Source organism: Heloderma suspectum, chromosome 2 (assembly GCF_057233095.1).
Source record: "Heloderma suspectum isolate Gila_16-S chromosome 2, 16-S_ref, whole genome shotgun sequence".
NCBI lineage: Eukaryota > Metazoa > Chordata > Lepidosauria > Squamata > Helodermatidae > Heloderma > Heloderma suspectum.
The window spans coordinates 172,797,144-172,815,461 of record NC_139459.1 but is presented as its reverse complement, the minus strand read 5'-3'; the positions used below and the strand labels follow the sequence as shown (position 1 = coordinate 172,815,461).

Below are 18,318 nucleotides of genomic sequence, written 5' to 3'. Positions count from 1 at the left end.
AAATAAAATAAATTATTATGTTGCATCTAAAATTACTTCCTTTAGATTGCCTTAAACCTGCTACTTACCAGTATCGGTCGCCATCCCCAGGTCTTTCTGTTTTGAAAAAGAGGATCCCTCTCTCCTCTCCTTCGATTGTTTTATAAGCTTCGACCCTGTCCTTGCCCACCAGCATAAGACCATGGCAAAGAAGGGGCGTTTAGGAGAACGGGCGGATGCTGCCATACCTGGGGAGCTCCGTAGATGTAAAGCACCAGGGGTTCATTTTCCGGGATGACAAACCAGCCTTTGTGCCAGGCCTTCCCTCCTTTTTCCATGTAGTGCAAGAAGCTGCAGATCACACTGTTCTCTGCCACCACAGAAGCCTGTTTCTGCAGAAGGCCAGAGAGAAACTTGTAAGGCCCACCGTCCTACTTACTAGGCCATTCTGTCAGCACAGGCACATAGCAGCTTTGAACTTCAATTGTGTCCTAACAGAGAACCAGAGCCATGTAGTGGACAGCCCAGGGATGGGGAGCCCCTTTCAGCCCAAGGGCCAATTCCATTTAGGAGAAGCTCTTGGGGGCTGCATTCCAGTGGTGAGTGGGGCCAAAATTATAGCTTACAGCCGTTATTGCCAGTAACTAAGCCTTAGGAGAGGGATTTCTACTTAGAACTGTGGGTGGGGGGAATACAAAGCCTAGCAAACCATCACATAATCAGTAGCCTGGGGGAAAGGGACGTGGCCACCTGGGGAGAGCAGGATTGGGACCCCATGCAGGCCAGATTTGACTTGCGGGCTTGAGGTTCAACACCCCTGAGCTAGAGGGTCAGATTGGGATGATCCAGATTCAAATTCCCACTTAGCCACAGAAGACACTGGGTGACCTCAGCCTAAACTACCTCAACAAGGTTATTGTGAGATAAAAAGGGGTGGGGATGGGAGAACCATGACCTCCTTGGAGGAAAAGATACAAATGTAAACCATCATCATTCCAAAGACGATCAACTATATTTTTCCTTTTTTTTACCCTTCCCAACAGCAGTATGAGGGCTTCTACGTAGCCAGGGTGGGGCTGGAGGCAGTGTATATGGAACAATTCCAGATAAAAGTGGAGAAAAACTGCAGAATTCACCTTCCTGAGCACTTCAGCTTTTATTGTAAAAAAAGACATCACCAGCCTGAGTAGTCAGCACTTGGCTGATTTGGTTCAGTTGTAAGGCAGCTTCATGTGTTCAATCAAGAGGACCAGGAACTTAAACAGCAAGATTTTTGATGGCTGCACTGAACACTGATATGATCAGGAAGAGGACACTTGCAACCAATAATGCTTTTCTGGACCCTGGCACTGTGTTTATGGGGAAGCAACAGGCAGCGCGTGCCTTTGCTTTCATCAGCCAGCCAGCAAACAAGCAGGCTTGCCTCTCATTTCGGGGTGTAGCATCCTAAGGAGGGGGCCCTAGGGGAAAAATACTGCAAGAAGCACAAGAGCAAAGAAAGTTGTATAGACCCTACATGAGAAGCTTCAAGGAACAGGATAGTTTCAGAAGAAGGTGCTTCAATGCCAACAGGGTTTAATCTGGCTGCCCGCCCCACTCTTACCTCCAGAATGGATCTCCGGCGCTGAGGTGTATTGGGGTGTGGGACAGGGCTGGCAGGGGAGCCCTGTAGCGTCGTGTAGCAGTCAGTGCAGACACGGTTGGGCCGGTTGTTGTCATACACCAGGCGGGCCCGGAACTCAGAACATTTCCCACAGACAACCTGCAACGGACAGGTGGGAGGAGATCAGCAGGGGCAAGGCAGTCCATGAGTTAAGAGCCCATGTATATATGCGGCAGAATCAGGGCTAAAAAGCTTTCCCTGGACTGGACCACGTCGGGCTTCCAGGGTGAGTGGGGGTATGCATGTCTGAATTAAAACAAATCGCCACACATTGAAAATCAGCAGGCCCAGAGAGAAGAGTTCAGCCTTGCTTTTGCCCAGATATTATTACTTTTCTACGTGCAAGACCCTTGCTCCCCCACCCCCTGTAATGGGGAAGCAACACAAAACACAACAAACCTACACCTTCAGCAGAATCCATCCAACAGAAGAATGTTATCACTTGATTTTACTGAATGTGTTGGCTCCAGGTTATCAGGGGCTTTGGGGCAAGATGGTCTCAGGGGGTGGGATGTTTTGAACTACAACTCCCAGCATTCCTGATCACTGGCCATGCTGGCTTGGGCTGATGGGAGTTTGAGTCCAACAAGATCTGGAGGTGCCAGGTTGTGGAAGGTTGCCTCAGGATAAGGACAGTGCTGGACAAGAGTTAACATGCAGACAAGACTGCCTCGTTCATATATAAAGTGTGTACCTTGCCCTTTCTCCAAGGAGGCTGCTATGGGGGAAAAGTGGAAACAAACCAAGGGCAGGGGGGCGGGGAGAGAGGGAGGGCTATGTGAAATGGGAAACGCATAATTCCACGGCTGCACACACTCACATGGCCACAGGCCCGGCAATGATGCCTCCGCTTGGTGAGGGCATTGAAGGGCTCCTTGCACTGCATACACAGGGTCACCTCTTTTTCCCGGATCGGTGTGGGAGCCCGTCGGCCCAGTTCGCACCCCTGCATGTGGGGGAGAGTAGGCCAGCAGGTTAATATATCTGCATAGCAAAAGGACACACCAGGAAGAAGTCCTTTCTACTTCCAACCAACCCAAGCCTCAATGTTCAGGTAAATAGCCAAAGCTGTACATCGTGCCACAAGTCCAAAAAAGCTTCAGAATGCAACGTTGGCTCAGAATTCAGCCCAGATTCTTAGGAAGCTTTCCTCTGAAAAAATTGCAAGTTTCTACAACTCTCACACACAAACACAGAGCAACGACTCACAGGCGAATTGGGCGGCGTTTCCTCTTCACTGACCAGCTGCTTGAACATCTCCAGAGTCTGCTCGTGCTTCTGGATTGTTGCCTGTATCGCCTGATGATTTTAACAATAGAGTATTTGTTATAACAGATAAACACATCTCTGAACTGGGAAGGGAAGCAGAATCCTGGCCCTCTTCTGTGGGGCAAGGAAAGAACTGCCAGGCTTAGGGAACCCCCTGGGTCCACACACCTCTCCACTCCTAGTTTCCGTCTGGCACATACTGCGGGATAGGTGGGAGAGAGGGAGAATAGCTCTTGGCTCTCCCCCCGGCCCAGATCTCTCTCCTATTTACTCTCAGCCTCCTGGTCTCCCTGTCATGCAGGCCTGCCGCACCATCACACGCAGGCCAAGGCGTGGTGCCTTTGGTGAGCGGCTGCCCCATGCCGTGGCTCTCTGGCACAATCAAATGCGCACCGACTGAGCCCGCTGGCAAGATCTGCCTTGCCTCCGGGTGTGCTGCTCCACACTGCCAGCGCGTGCCCTGCCAAGGAGGTGCTTCCAGACCAGACTTTTATGGTGCCATTGCATTGCCCTGCTTCAATTCACAGGATTTTATAGGGGGTCCAGACACCATCTGCCACTTGCAGCCTGCCCGTGTTTCCCCACGGCTTCTTCCGTCTTTTTCCTTTCCACAACAATCCCTTAAGGGGAAAGACAGAGCAACTGCACAATGCCTCTTGACTGGCAGCACTAGGAGCTGTTTGTTGGGAAGCACCCAGGGTCACTCCACATCACATTATTCCTGACTGAAGAGGTACACCCTTGTCCCGTGACCCCCCTCCTTCTCTGCTGGATCTGTGAAAGCCATACAGGCAAACATGGTCTAGAAATCCCACCCTCCCCACCACTGATTAAAAGTAGCCTCCCGAATCCCCCCAGCCAACCACAAAAGGACTTTGCAGGGTGGGAGATCTAGAAAGAACTGCACAAGAGCTCCCCTACTACTTCCTCTGACTTCCATGGTGATTAAAAAAAAAAAGATGGCGTAATGCAGCAGGTGAGAAAGGCCAGCAGTTACCTGGATCCAGTCTCGCTTCTCCTCTTCAGTCCTAAGGAAGAATGAGAAATGTTGACGGAGGACATGCTGAAGGGGCACTTAGAGCAGACTTAGGGAGGGGTGCCATTAGCCTGATCTTGGGGAGGTGGTGGAGGGGGGCAGGGAGGAATGAGCTGGGTCAGCCTTGCCCAACCGGTTGCCTTCCAGATGACTGGTCTATACAACTCCCACCATCCCCCAGCCAGCATGGCCACTGGCTGTACTGACTGGTGGATGATGGGATTTGTAGTCCAACACATCTGGAAGGCGCTCGGTTGGGGAAAGCTGAGCTGGATGGATGAAGGGTCCTCAATGGTCTCACCCAATCGAAGATAAGAAGCAACAGAGGAGAGGCACCGGGGCAACAAAGCCATGTTGCCTGATGAGAAGTGGGAAAGGGACGACTAAGCGACTGGGTTTGCTGGCTGTACCTGGCCTGAAGCTCTAGGGATCGCTGCTTCCCTGATACAAGGAAGGTCCGGGGCACATTGAGGCTGCTGGTCTCTTTCAGCTGTAGCGTAGGAAAGAAGGAAAGACAAAGGGCCGGTTCACACAAGCAGGCTTGCCCTCGGACCCAACGCAGCATCAAGGGCAACCACTGGAAGCTCGTGGCCCCTATTTCGGTATGGTGGTGAATCCACTTTGGGATTCAGTGGGGCGATGACTGCTGTCAGAACTCTAAAGGAGCCATCCAAGGTGCTGAACCCATTTAGGCTTCAGCACCTTGGACAGCTCCTTCAGACTTCTGACTGAAACCCAAAGCAGATTCACTGCCCCACTGAAATAGGAGCCCCCAGCCCCCACTGAGGGCAACGTGCATGTGTGAACAAGTCATCCTTGAACATCAAACACTGTCATTAGAACTTGCCACAGCTAACCTTGGATTCAGTGATGATTTCTTGAGCAAATGGTTCCCATTCCTAACCGCACTCCACTCCACTAACTGGAAATATAGAACACCACGCAACGTTTCATCACGTATTAAATTAGGATACAGTTTTGTTATTTATTTTTAATGTACCCAGCTAAGCAATTCTGTAGGGTTAAACTTTATACCTGCTTTGTCCAGCTTCTCCACCCTCACAATGGTTTTGCATTGTTTTGTGTATTATTGCTATTTTACAATCTGGCCCTAATTGTTTTATACAAGGGACTTTGTTGTTTAGTTGAAAACATAATAGAAGAAAAATCATAAATAAAGAGTAATTATTTTGAGAAATAAAACTTCCAACAACATCTTAAACAGATACATTTCAAATGGTGCCTATTCACACATTCAGTAGCAAGTCAGAGACTGCTGAGTAATTAAATCACAACCATGAATAAGAACATAAGAGCCTTGTTGAGTCAGACCAAGATCCATCTAGCCCAGCATTCTGCTCACACAGTGGCCAACTACAGAGCCTATGGGAAACCCACAAGTAAGACATGAATGCAATAGTACTCTCCTGCTTGTTTCCCTCAGCAATTGGTATACAGAGGCATACTACCTCTGATTTTGGAGATAATATACAGCTATCACAAGTAGTAGCCTTTGTTAGCCTTCTCCTCCATGTATTTGTCTAACCTCCTTTTAAAGCCATCCAAATTGGTGGCCATCACCACATCTTATATGCCACTGTGTGAAGAAATACTCCCTTTTATCTGTCCTGAATCTCTCACTAACCAGCTTCATGGGGTGATCCCATTAGATTCTAATATTGTAAGAGGAGGAGAAAAACATCCCCCTATCCACTTTCTCCACACCATGCACGTGTGATCTAACCTGAAGACTCACCTAGTGTTGCCTGTAACCACAACCTGACCCAAACACATCACACTAGTTTATATCCCCCTTCAAGAGCCCAGAAGAAGAACAAAGAATTATCCCGGGTGGGGGTGATTCCTTCCCTTCCCACTCCCATGTTCTAACCAACATGTCCCCAGCTTTAGCTCAGATAGTTTGATAAGAGTCAAGACATGTATTGGTTATCTAGAACCCAGAATTTGCAGTTCTCTCATTGCTCCCTTTCTCTTTTACCTCCATCCCCTCTACGTCTATGCGAGCACGGACTCCGAACTTCTGGCCGATAAGACGCAGCTTTGGCACACAGTACAGCAACCGATCATTGAACTGAACAAAGGAGAAGGAATTAACAGTGAGATCATATGATACAGAGGGCTATCGGCCATGCCCCATGCCCCCCTCCTGACTTGGGTCAGATGGCAGGGCAAAGGAAGGAAGAAAGGGCAAACTCCCACCACTTCCTCTCACCAGGATCAGGTACCGGTCTTGCGTGGTACCATTCTTGGCAGAAAGCTTCAGGATGTGCCCTTCCTTGATGAGCTCATTAGTGGGATTTACTATGTCTTCCTCACCTCCAAGCAGCTCGTACACCTTCAGCAACGAGTGCATCCTCTCCTAGAGGGGGTTACAGTCACAGGTAAATGATGTTGTATACCCTCCACCTTTACTTATTAAAAGTTGGAATGCAAGGCTTGGTTCCAAATGGCGATGGATGCAAACCTCCACAAGGAAATCGCTGGAGCCTAGTGCATGGCAAAAGGGGCTGGAAACAGCCAAGGTGGAGCTTGCAGGCAAGAAGGAGGATTGTGGGGGTGGGAGATCTGAGAATTGCCAGGGGGAGTAGGAGAAACCCAAGTTTGGGACATTTGACGGACAGGGATGGGAGTCCCTGCTGTGAATCTTGATGCGGATAGATGAGGAGGGAGATGGGAGGCAAGGGCTTCTGCCTGGCAATACAGAACCGATTCGAACAAGGAAGGCAACCTGGTGCCCTCCAGATGTTTTGGACTACAATCTCCATTATCCCCACCCTAGGCTGGCTGGGGTTGATGGGAGCTGTAGGCCAAAGACCTCTGGAGGACACTAGTTGCCTGCCCCCAGTCAGAACATAGGAAGCTGTCTTAGAGCACATCAGACTATTTGTCCTTCTAGCCTAGCACCGTCTTCTCTCCAGGCTCTCTGGCACACGGCTTTCCCACCACCTGCTACCTGAACTTTTCCTTATTTTTTAAAACTGGAGATGCTGGGGATTGAACCTGGGGCCTTCTGCATGCAAAGCTGGTGCTCTCTCACTGAGCTACGGTCCCTTCTTCCACGGGAAGCTGCAATGTGGCCCAAGGCAAACGATGATCCAGTGAATCTAGTATTGGTAGCCTGTGGTGGGCTTGCTGGCCTGTTGAGTCCTCAACCAGAGCAAGCATCTAACCCATTCACAGTACTCTCCTAGTTCTGAGAAAAGGGAACCCTTTTATCTGTTAACCTCCGTCTCCCCCAGTTCTTACCATTTTGCGGATAGCTGCATTGGAATGTTCCGCAGCAGTTGCAATAAGTTCCAGGGATTCTGAGTGAGAGGAAAAGAGGAGAGTCCGCATTACTAGGCTGGCCAAAGCCCACACAGTGCCTCCGACCAAATGAAAAGCAGAAATACCACATGCCAGTATCTGGACATCCGTAAAAATAAAAGTCATGCAGGGTGGTTACCAGAATGCTACCACTCAAATTTGCTGAAGGGGTTGGGGCAGGGGTGCTACTCCTGGTCCATCATGTATATTAAAGATCGGCAACTGCAGGCCCCCCAAGCTAAACCCGGCTCATTGCACGGTACTGCCTGGCCGCCCAGGTGCCAGCCCAGAGGCAAACCATGCATGTAGCGGGAGTGTTCTTTGTGGCCACAGGGCTAGCCAGCAGGCCACCATGAGTGGGTTGGGTCTGGAGCCTTACTTGCCTTGGCCTCCCACCACTTCCTCAATTTTCCAGATGCCACCCTGAGAAAACATGCTGCTGAGCGATTTAGGTGGTCTGGGAAATTCTGGGAGGCGGGGCGAGTGTCCCCTCGCAACCCAGCCTACAGTTTCATAGCACAGCAACCTCTATGACGTTCCCTTCCTGTGCTTGCTGTGGCACACAGCACTCCCTTCACTTCCTGCCCTGCCCTCCATCACCCCCCACAGCTGCACTCACTCTGGGCATCCTTGCAATCGGGCGAGTCTTGTGGCAGCTTGAGGAGATAGTCCTTCAGCAGTAGCTCGTAGCGAGGGATTCTCTGGACGGGTTCCAGCATGTGGTGCTGCAGGGTCAGGTTCCCACATATCTCTTCCCGCTGCAACAGAGAGCAATCTCAAGAGAGCTGTCTGCCTGGCTCTTCTCCAATGGCAACACGCCTGCCCCTGGGGGGAACTGAGACCCAGTGAACTAGAGGAAGAGTTCTCAGAATCTAGGCTGAGTTTCCCTAGAGAGCCATGAGCTGTCGCCGAGACAGGAGTTCCTTCCTGACGACCCCTTCCAAACACTCAGATTTTAGTTTGGCCTTATTTAGGCCACAGAGCAGAAGTATGGATCATTCTTTGCATCCCTCACCCTACTGTATTAACAACAGTGGGAGTTCAGGGCCAGCCCAATACGTTTTTCTGCCTGAAGCAGAGAAGCAAGCGGTGCCTGTCTCCCCAGGTCAAGGTGCATAGTATCTAAAGCCAGCCAAGTTATTTCGGGACATGAGGCAGAAAATCCCATAAGCACCTCTCCCCATCCCTGGCAGCAGCAATACAATAATAACAAAGTAAATAACCATTTGCTGCCCTTTTATGACACCTAAAATCTGCTGCCTGAGGCAACTGCCTCAACCTGCTTCATGGTAGACCTGCCTCCTGTGGTGGTGGTGGTGGGTGCAATGAAGCAATTCCCTACCTTTTTGCAAAGGATTTTTGCTTCTTTGGGGGTACTTAAAACATGCTCAGTCAATAAAAGCTCAATTAAGAAAACATTCCAAGTGCTTTGAACATTTAAAAATGCTATATCAATACTAGCCCACATATCTAGAACAAAATTGCAGTTGAGCCAACTGGGTAGCTTCAGCTGTTTGACTGTGTTGTTTTTTTCCTTGGGGTGGGGAAACCAGATCACAGGTGACCAAGCTCACCTGTACTTCATGGATAATGCCCTTGAACTGTGCTGAGCGCTCCATCCAGGTGTTGACAAGTTCCATGGCACGGTCAAAGTTCTTGACATACTCGCCATACATCTTGAGGAAGGGGGCCAGTTTCTGCAGGATATCCCCGATGCGGGGGTGTTGGTCCCTGGTGGAATGGAAGCAAAAAGAGATAGGAAGAGGAGACAGACAGACCAGGACTGACAGGGAAATCAAGATGCATTGTTCACAGAGCAGGAAAGCATCCAGATTCTATCTGCAAGGCTAGCAGAATACTCTGGGAGTCGGATCAGAACAAATGTTCAATGGAGTGCAAGAATCCTAGTATCAGGAGATTCCTAGCACTCAAACTCTTTAACCTTAAACATGAGAAATCAAAGCCTTCTCAAATGAGAGCAAATCATTTAATTTATTATATTTAATGGTATATGATGGGGCATCTATGTCTGCTGTTTTGAACAGGTCTATTAGGAAAATATTGTTTACTTAAATTGCTTTTAGCTGTTTACATTGTTTTAATTCTTCTGTGTTAAAAATTTTAGACTGTTTTTATTATGTGATTTTGTAACGCTGCTGCATTTTTATAAGTTATTGTAAACCGCCCAGAGAGCTTCGGCTATGGGGCAGTATAGAAATGAAATTAATAATAATATTTCTTGTTGTTGTTGTTCAGTCGTATCCGACTCTTCGTGACCCATGGACCATAGCACGCCAGGCCTTCCTGTCCTGCGCTCTCTCCCGGAGCGTGCTCAAGTTCATATTCATTGCATTGGTGATGCTATCTAGCCATCTCATCCTCTGCCGTCCCCTTCTCCTTTTGCCTTCAGTCTTTCCCAGCATCAGGGTCTTTCAGTTGGATATATCTTCCCCTATCTCCCTTGCTTTTCGCTTCCCTTCTTTCCTCAGCTACTTGTAAAGCCTCATCAGACAGCCACTTGGCTTTCTTGCATTTCTTTTTCTTTGGGATGGATTTCGTTGCTGCCTCCTGAACAATGTTACGGACCTCTGTCCATAGTTCCTCAGGCACTCTGTCTATCAGGTCTAATCCCTGAAATCTATTCCTCACCTCCACTGTATATTCATAAGGGATATGATTTAGGTCATACCGGAATGGTTTAGTGGTTTTCCCTACGTTCTTCAATTTAAGCCAAAATTTTGCAAGAAGCAGCTCATGATCTGAGCCACAGTCAGCTCCAGGTCTTGTTTTTACTGACTTTTTATGGAGCTTCTCCATCTTTGGCTGCAAAGGACATAATCAATCTGATTTCGATATTGACCATCTGGTGATGTCCATGTGTAGAGTCGTCTCTTGTGCTGTTGGAAAAGAGTGTTTGCTATGATCAGCGTGTTCTCTTGGCAAAACTCTATTAGCTTTTGTCCTGCTTCATTTTGTACACCAAGGCCATGCCTGCCTGTTATCCCGGTGATTTCTTGACTTCCTACTTTAGCATTCCAATCCCCTATAATGAAGAGGACATCTTTTTTTGGTGTTAGTTCTAGAAGGTGTTGTAGGTCTTCATAGAACCGATCAACCTCAGCTTCTTCGGCATCAGTGGTTGGGGCATAGACCTGAATTACTGTGATGTTGAATGGTTTGCCTTGGATTCGTACTGAGATCATTCTATCGTTTTTAAGATTGTACCCCAGTACTGCTTTTCCCACCCTTTTGTTGACTATGAGTGCTACTCCATTTCTTCTAAGGGATTCTTGCCCACAATAGTAGATATGATGGTCACCTGAATTAAATTCGCCCATGCCTGTCCATTTTAGTTCGCTGATTCCCAAGATGTCGATGTTCAATCTTGCCATCTCATGTTTGACCACCTCCAGCTTACCTTGATTCATTGATCTGACATTCCAGGTTCCTAAACAATATTGTTCTTTACAACATCGGATTTTCTTTTCACCACCAGACACATCCACAGCTGAGTGTCCTTTCGGCTTTGGCCCAGCCGCTTCACTCTTTCTGGCGCTACTTGGAAATACCCTCTGCTCTTTCCCAGTAGTATATTGGACACCTTCCGACCTGAGAGGCTCATCTTCCGGCGTCATATCTTTTAGCCTTGTGATACGTTCCATGGGGTTTTCTTGGCAAGAATACTGGAGTGGGTTGCCATTTCCTTCTCCAGTGGACCACATTTTGTCAGAACTCTCTGCCATGACCTGTCCGTCTTGGGTGGCCCTGCACGGCATAGCTTATGGCCCCATATCCAAAGCTCTCTGGGTGGTTCACAAAAATTAAAAACCATTAACAATCATTGACAAGGATGTGAAGGACACCAAACTTTCTACAAAATAGCTAAATTATGCTATGGACTTACATTTTGCAGAGAGGTGTGGCTCTCGAGGAAAGACTTAGGAAAACACAGAGAACTTGGAGGACTGAACCTTGCTATCATTTTCTTAACTTCTGCATTTCTCTAGGTTGAGGAAAGTGCCTGATTTAAGTGTTGATCCACAAATTGCAGCTGCATTCTCACAGAAAAGCCAAGATTCTTACCATGGCTTATCATGGTTCTTACCACGATTCTTGCCATTTCTAGCTTACCCTGAACAAGCTATGTGCTAGTATACCCAGCCCATTCACTCCCACATGGCTCCTCCTGCTACCACAAGCAGCTGGACAAACTAGAAATGGTTTGTTTAAAATGTCATCTGAACCTGGAGTCCTGGCTTGCTGCTCCCAAACAAGATTCGTAACCCAAGAACAAACCCTGGTTTATGATCCTGGCTTGTAAAGGGAGCCACTTGCACTAGTGGGAGGAGACAAGCAGGAGCTAACAGGCTGTGTGCCCGAGCACACAGCTCGTTCCCAGTAAGCCAGGATTCTCCAGAGTCCCGGCTTAGCGTTCTGTGTGAATGCGACCATGTAACCTATGGTTTTTTTCCCCCAAGTGCTCACGTAAGATGTTCACATGGACAGTTGCAAGTGTTAACTATCAAGAAGTGGGGACAAATTTGTATTTGCAGACGCACATCATATACACGTATGCTCCTTAAGAAGCCACAACTGCCTGGGGTTCCCTGTCAAGTGCACTTAGTTTTTCACATCATGTAATGCATGAAAAGGCTCAAAGACATCTCAACAGTTACACCTGGTGGATACCCACAATGGTCTGCAAGAACAGCCATTAAATGCAGTGGGGGGAAAATCCAAACAAGGTGGAACGTATGGCTTGTGGACTCCATAAGGGGCAGGACGGGTTGCATTAAAACAAACAATTAGGTTCGGATGAGAAACATCACCAGTAATGGAGACACAGCTGAGATCCATGGGTCCCTGCTAGAGATACCACTTTTGTTGTCCCTGAACTACTCTCTGGTGTCCTCCAGGCTCACACAGCAGCTAGCTAGACAGACAGGGCAGGAACTTTCACACTGGAGACTGTTTGGGAGGCAGATGGTAGCTCAAGAGTGAAGGTGGCAGAAAAACAAAGGTATTGCAGCAAGTGGAGTCATGTCATTCAAAGAGAACATGCTGAATGGAGTCGATGCGGGGAAACATCCAGCTTATCAGTTTGGCCTCTTGGTAAAAGACAAGCAGGTGGTGGTGGTTAGGGGAAGAAAACAAGGGTGTATTGGGGAGACTCATTATGCAGCAAGCCAGAAGTGGGCAACTTGTGGCCTTCCAGTTGTTTGGGCCTATAATTCCCATCAGCCCTAGCCAGCACAGCTACTGTTGAGGGATGTTGGGAGTTGTGGGCCAAAACATCTGGAGGGCCACAAGTTGCCCACCTCTGCAGTAAGTAAATGTCTGGAACAGACTGTCCCAGGAAGTGATGGGCTCTCCTTCGCTGGAAGTGTTTAAGCACAGGCAGGACAGCCATCTCTCAGGGATGCTGTAGGTGCAGCCTGCATTGCCAAGCCTGCATTGAACAGCTTCTAGCTCTACGATTCATTTGGGGTATTTTAAATTTGCAACACCAAGACCTGAGATCATCCCAAATGGCTGGAAGGTTACAATGGGGAAACAGGAACCACCACCCCCGTACACACACAGGCCCACCACTTTCATTCAAATATAATGCAAATCATCCATGCAGGTAAAACGCACCACAGCATCTCCCATGCCAAAATTGTGGGATTTCTGCAGAACAGGCTTTGGTGCTGCACAACATGTCAATGAAAGCTTAAACCTTAAAACAAATTAACATTTAAAAAAAAGAGCACGCGCGCGCACACACACGCACAGAAAAACAGAACTGCACAACCACACCCCAGTGCTGAGCCAACCAAGTCCTCCTCACCATTCTTCCATACGTTTCTCCAGTTCCGGGAGCAGGAACTGCTGGTGGAAGCAGTAGATGGAGCAGATGTTGGAAAAAATGCCCATCACCACGTCAGCTGGGAAAGAGTTTCGGCTGCGCGCTTCCTCCATCAAACGGGCACAGAAAACCTAGAAGGAAGAAGGCACTTCAGCAACATGGAGGAGGCAGCTTTGCCTCAGACCAATCAATCCACATTCACCTAAGAATCAACGTTCACCACCGATTCTGCAGAGTCCACCGTTGGCAGCACCCCCACCCCCTAGTGCCTTCTCCACAGTCTATGCTCCTAGACCAGGGGCTGGCCACTTGTGGCCCTCCAAATGTTTTGGCCTACAACTCCCAGCATCCCTCACTATCAGCTTTGCTGGCTAGTGCTGATGGGAGTGGTAGGCCAAAATATCTGCCAGGCCAGAAGCTGTGTTCCCCCCACCCCATTCTAGACCTAAATCCCTTTTGTACAGCTACTACCAGCAGCTTGTAAGGCCGAATCCATAATCCCACGAACAGAGATGAGTGTATGCCACAATCCCACCAGTGCACAATAGCCCTGCCAGTGGGCCATCCAGCTGATGCCAGAGGGACATGCCTTGCAAGAGAGATGCTACTTTTGCCCCAAGGCTTCAGAAAAACACTACATGCCCAATAGCAGTTTTTGGATACACCACACAGTATGCACATTACCTGGTCCAGCAGATATAGGCGAGATACATAGGCCTTTTCCGTTTGGAAAAGCTCGTTGGCAATTCGGAAAACCTTCTGTGGAACTGTCATCTGATGAAGGGAGAAAGGGGGATAAATTAAATCCTAGAGGGGCAATGAACCAAATCCTAATTCACCTACCACCACTTGTACCTCATGGGACTGGACATGGGACTGGTCCATGCTTTCCTCCTCTCCAACGGGTCTTCACATACCCCTTACCTCTTCCCACCAGAGTTGTTTTCCTCTAGTTATGATTCAGGCCTAGAAATGGCTGTGAAATGCATAGTTCACTTATCCCTTGGCTCAGTTCTCATAATCACTAGGGGTGGATTAGAATTCTGCTTCTCCTGTAAACATAAACTGAAAGGGCTTTACTACCCTGTGAGTGAATATGACCAGGCAGTTAAAAGATTTGAAGGGGGAAATAAAGTAGCCCCATTAAGTGCATTTCAGTCCCTCAGAAATAGCCCTGCCTTCGATACCTGAGTTGACACTACCAGACAGGGATATGTCCTCCTCCCTCCTAGTCCCCTTTCCCTCTGTGTCATGTCTTTCAGACTGCAAGACTGAAGGTAGGGACTGACACATTTCTCATCTCCGTAAACTGTTCTGGGATCCTTTCTGGATGAAGGGTGGGAAGAACATGCAATGAAAGAATGAATATAAACTAGACCTTATTTACTAAGCATCCCAACACCAGGGTACAACACTGGATAAGGATTTGGTCCAGGCTTCCAGCTCTCTAACAGGCATTCTCTCCCTTGAGATTTACCCCCCAGTTACGTTTCAGCCCAAGACACTGGTAAGATGCATCTTATTAAGGACAAGAGGAATGAAATGGCTGGGCAGCAGCAATCAGCCATGCCGGTAAGGTGATCACACTGGTGTTGGGATGTGGAAATCCAAGCTTCTCACCTCATCTGAGTCCTGCCTCTCTGCTGGGGGGGGCGGAAGCTCTGGCAGCAGCTCGGCCTCATCCCCGCTCCCATCATCCATGTCACTGTCCCCCTCAGAATCACGGGTCGAGCGGCGCTTGATGACAGCAGGCGGTACTAGGACCCCCGCTCCGTCTCCCGGGCCCTCGTCACCCCCAAAGCAGATCTCCTCGCTGTTGGACGGCGAGCTGATGCTATCAATGCCGCTGTCTCGGTTAGCCAGCTTCCCGCCATCATGAGATGGCAAGGAGGCCGCATTCCCCACAGTCTCTTGCCCCCCGTCCAGCGCTAGGAGGTCCAGGAGTTTGTGAGCCAGCTCAGCCGATTCCAAGGAAGCCGGGCGATCAAGCAAGGGCTCCATAGATCCCATCTCTGGGGTTGGGAGATCTGGGCTGGGACACGGTGAGGGGGCCTGCTCGACCGTCAGGATTACAGGTTCCCTACAAGAAACAAAAGAAGCTCAAGCACACCATCAGGACAGTCAAGTTCTCTGGGAAGGAAGGAGAAAGTAGATATCCCATCAGGAGGTGACAAAGGCAAGATCTGTGGTGGATTCTACCATCACCTTAGAAAAGGAAGTAGAATCTAGCGCATTAACAGTGACAGAACTAACAGCCCTTGACAAAAAAAACCCAGCACATTAAAAACTGGCACGCTTGATTGGACCAACAAGGATCCACCTAGCTTGCCTTTCTGTCTTCTGACTCAAAGGCCAGCCAGAGGTTGAAGGAAGTTAATGCGAGATGGCATTGGTGCCTGTTGTTGCTCTGGAAGTCAAAGATCCACTGATCCAGCCCTCTCTCTCTTTTATATACACACACAACTGGAGGGTTAGTCTGTTTAAAGTCTGGGGGAGATAGGGGGAACACATTCATAGCTCTTCTCACCGAGTACAGCAAAATCGGAGGAGCTGCTCTGCAATTATTAAATGGGAGCTTTCTCATGTGGAGAATGCACTCATTCTGTTCTTTACATTCTGGTGCTTCCAAATTAGGCACTTACTGTTCAATACCCCAGGTACCGAGCCAGCTGTGCTGCTCCACCTGCCCTCCCTGGAGGGGCTACATAAGCTGGCTGGCTGAGGTGGCCTGGGAGAGCCAGGGCCTGCAGGAGAGGCCACCACCACCACCGGGGAAGAGGCAGGCCTGCTGCTGCTGGGCCTGCTGCTGCCGCCGCCACCGCTACCACCACCACCAGGCCTTCCCTGGAGACTTCTGCCTGGCAGACAGCCAGTCCCTGCAGGACCAGGCCCCCAGGTACCGAGCCAGCTGTGCTGCTCCACCTGCCCTCCCTGGAGGGGCTACATAAGCTGGCTGGCTGAGGTGGCCTGGGAGAGCCAGGGCCTGCAGGAGAGGCCACCACCATCACCGGGGAAGAGGTGCGCCTGCTGCTGCTGGGCCTGCGGCGGCGGCGGCGGTGGTGGTGGCGGCGGCGGCGGCGGCTGCTGCCACCGCCACCACCACCACCACCACCACTACCACCACCTGGCCTTCCCTGTGGACTCCGGCCTGGCATTATTTTTAAGGGGATTTTTAATTGGGGTGTGTGTGTGTGTGTGTGTGTGTGTGTGTGTGTGTGTGTGTTTTCTTTTTCCTGGGGGATTTTGTTGTGGTTTTAGGGGTGGGTAGCCTGCCTGATAGGCGGGAGCGAGGGGGCATGTGTCCACCTGATGGAGGCAGTGGGGGGAGTGTTGGGGGCCAGAAGATACCGAGGCTGGGCGGCAGGCGCTGGCGGAGCGCTAGGGGCAGGCCATGCCAGGTAAGGGGAACAAGGAAGAGATGTGTAGTATCTGTCCCCTGCTCTGGGCCTGTCCAGAGCCAAAGGATGGCTGGGGGAGGCGTGACCCCATCTTCTGGCCTTCGTTTGCTGCTCTGCAATGCCAGGTCTGTTACACAGAAAACCTCCCTCATCCATGACATGATCCTGGATGAGGGTGCAGACCTGGCATGTATTACGGAGACCTGGCTGGCCGAGGCTGCTGCTCCAACCCTTGCAGCCATGTGTCCAGCTGGATTTTCATATGCACAGCAGCCGAGGGCTGGGGATCGGGGAGGGGGAGTGGCTGTTATCTACCGAGAGTCCTTGGTCTTCACCAGACCCCCTCTCCGGGAGACCAAGGTTGCTGAGTGCGTGTACTGGAGGTTGGGCCCGAAGGGCAGTCTGGGGATTCTGCTCGTGTACCGTCCACCCCGCTGCACGACTGACTCCCTGGCCGAGGTGCTTGAGGTGGTCTCTGATGTGCGTGTACAGTCCCCTAACTTACTGGTGTTGGGGGACTTCAACGTACATTCGGAGGCCATCCTCACAGGAGCACCTCGGGACTTCATGGAGACCATGGCCTCCTGGGAGCTGCACCATATTCTAACTGGGCCCACCCATGTAGCCGGTCATGCACTAGACCTTGTGTTTGTTTCTGGAGAAGTGGGGAGTGATCTGGAAGTCGGGGGTATATCCACCACCCCCTTGTCGTGGTCAGATCACTATCTGGTGACGTTGGACTTCTCGGTTCCACAACCCCTCCGCAGGGGTGGAGGACCCATTAAAATGGTCTGCCCCAGGCGTCTTATGGATCCAAATGGATTCCTGAACGCGCTTGGGGATTCTCTGGGGCATGCCAACGGCCACTCGGTCAAGACCCTGGTGGGTGGCTGGAATGCTGCAATCACTGGGGCATTAGATCGGGTGGCTCCGAAACGCCCTCTCCCCCTGAACAGGGCTCGGACTGCACCATGGTTCAATCCGCAGTTACGAGCTCTGAAACAGGAGGTGAGACGGCTAGAGCGCCGGTGGCGGAAGTCTCGCTCCAAAGACGATCAGACACGGGCTAGAGCTGTATCTTCAGCCTATCACGTGGCGGTGAAGGCAGCAAAAAAGGAATATTATGCTGCCTCCATCGCATCTGCAGAGTGCTGTCCCAGGAGGCTGTTCCAAGTGGTCGGGAGCCTGGTCGGTCCTGTGGCTCCGGAACCACTGGAGCATTCTAAGGCCTCCTGTGAGGCCTTGGCAAGGCACTTTGCAGATAAAATTGATCAGATTAGGTGTGTTACTCTGCACGCTGTGGATACAGTTAGTGAGCAAGAGGCGGCCTGTGGCAAACCGGTTTTGTGGGATCCGTTCCAGTTTCTTCCTCCTGATGAAGTGGACAAGGTGCTTTCATCGGTACGGCCAACCACCTGCCTACTTGATCCTTGCCCATCTTGGCTCATTATGAGCTGCAGAGAGAGACTGGGTGAGGGGATCAAGGCGGTGGTGAACGCCTCCCTTGAGGAGGGAGTGATGCCATCAGCCCTCAAGGAGGCAGTGATAAGACCGCTCTTAAAGAAGCCCTCCTTGGATCCTCAAGTTTTGAACAACTTTCGCCCAGTCTCAAATCTGCCATGTTTGGGCAAGGTGATTGAGCAGGTGGTGGCGATGCAGTTGAAGGCACACTTGGAAGAAACTGATTATCTAGACCCATTTCAGTCGGGCTTCAGGCCTGGGCATGGGACAGAAACGGCCTTGGTCGCCTTGGTAGATGATATGAGGAGGGCTCTGGATAGGGGTGAATGCTCCTTCC

At 50.1% G+C, this 18,318-nt stretch overlaps 1 protein-coding gene across 1 annotated transcript in view; it reads right to left on the bottom strand.

Annotated features, from left to right (window-relative positions):
- The window catches only part of FGD1 (FYVE, RhoGEF and PH domain containing 1), a 68,926-nt gene that overhangs the window by 4,510 nt on the left and 46,098 nt on the right, over positions 1 to 18,318 (bottom strand). Inside the window, exons 4-17 of the mRNA XM_084836115.1 lie at positions 14,743 to 15,202; positions 13,807 to 13,896; positions 13,105 to 13,253; positions 8,849 to 9,005; positions 7,894 to 8,032; positions 7,215 to 7,273; positions 6,181 to 6,327; positions 5,947 to 6,039; positions 4,358 to 4,437; positions 3,909 to 3,939; positions 2,852 to 2,941; positions 2,463 to 2,588; positions 1,583 to 1,741; positions 228 to 371 (exon numbers count right to left, since the gene is read on the bottom strand). Of these exons, the coding sequence (XP_084692241.1) occupies positions 228 to 371; positions 1,583 to 1,741; positions 2,463 to 2,588; positions 2,852 to 2,941; positions 3,909 to 3,939; positions 4,358 to 4,437; positions 5,947 to 6,039; positions 6,181 to 6,327; positions 7,215 to 7,273; positions 7,894 to 8,032; positions 8,849 to 9,005; positions 13,105 to 13,253; positions 13,807 to 13,896; positions 14,743 to 15,202 (1,924 nt within the window). The remainder of the gene's footprint in view (positions 1 to 227; positions 372 to 1,582; positions 1,742 to 2,462; positions 2,589 to 2,851; positions 2,942 to 3,908; positions 3,940 to 4,357; positions 4,438 to 5,946; positions 6,040 to 6,180; positions 6,328 to 7,214; positions 7,274 to 7,893; positions 8,033 to 8,848; positions 9,006 to 13,104; positions 13,254 to 13,806; positions 13,897 to 14,742; positions 15,203 to 18,318) is intronic.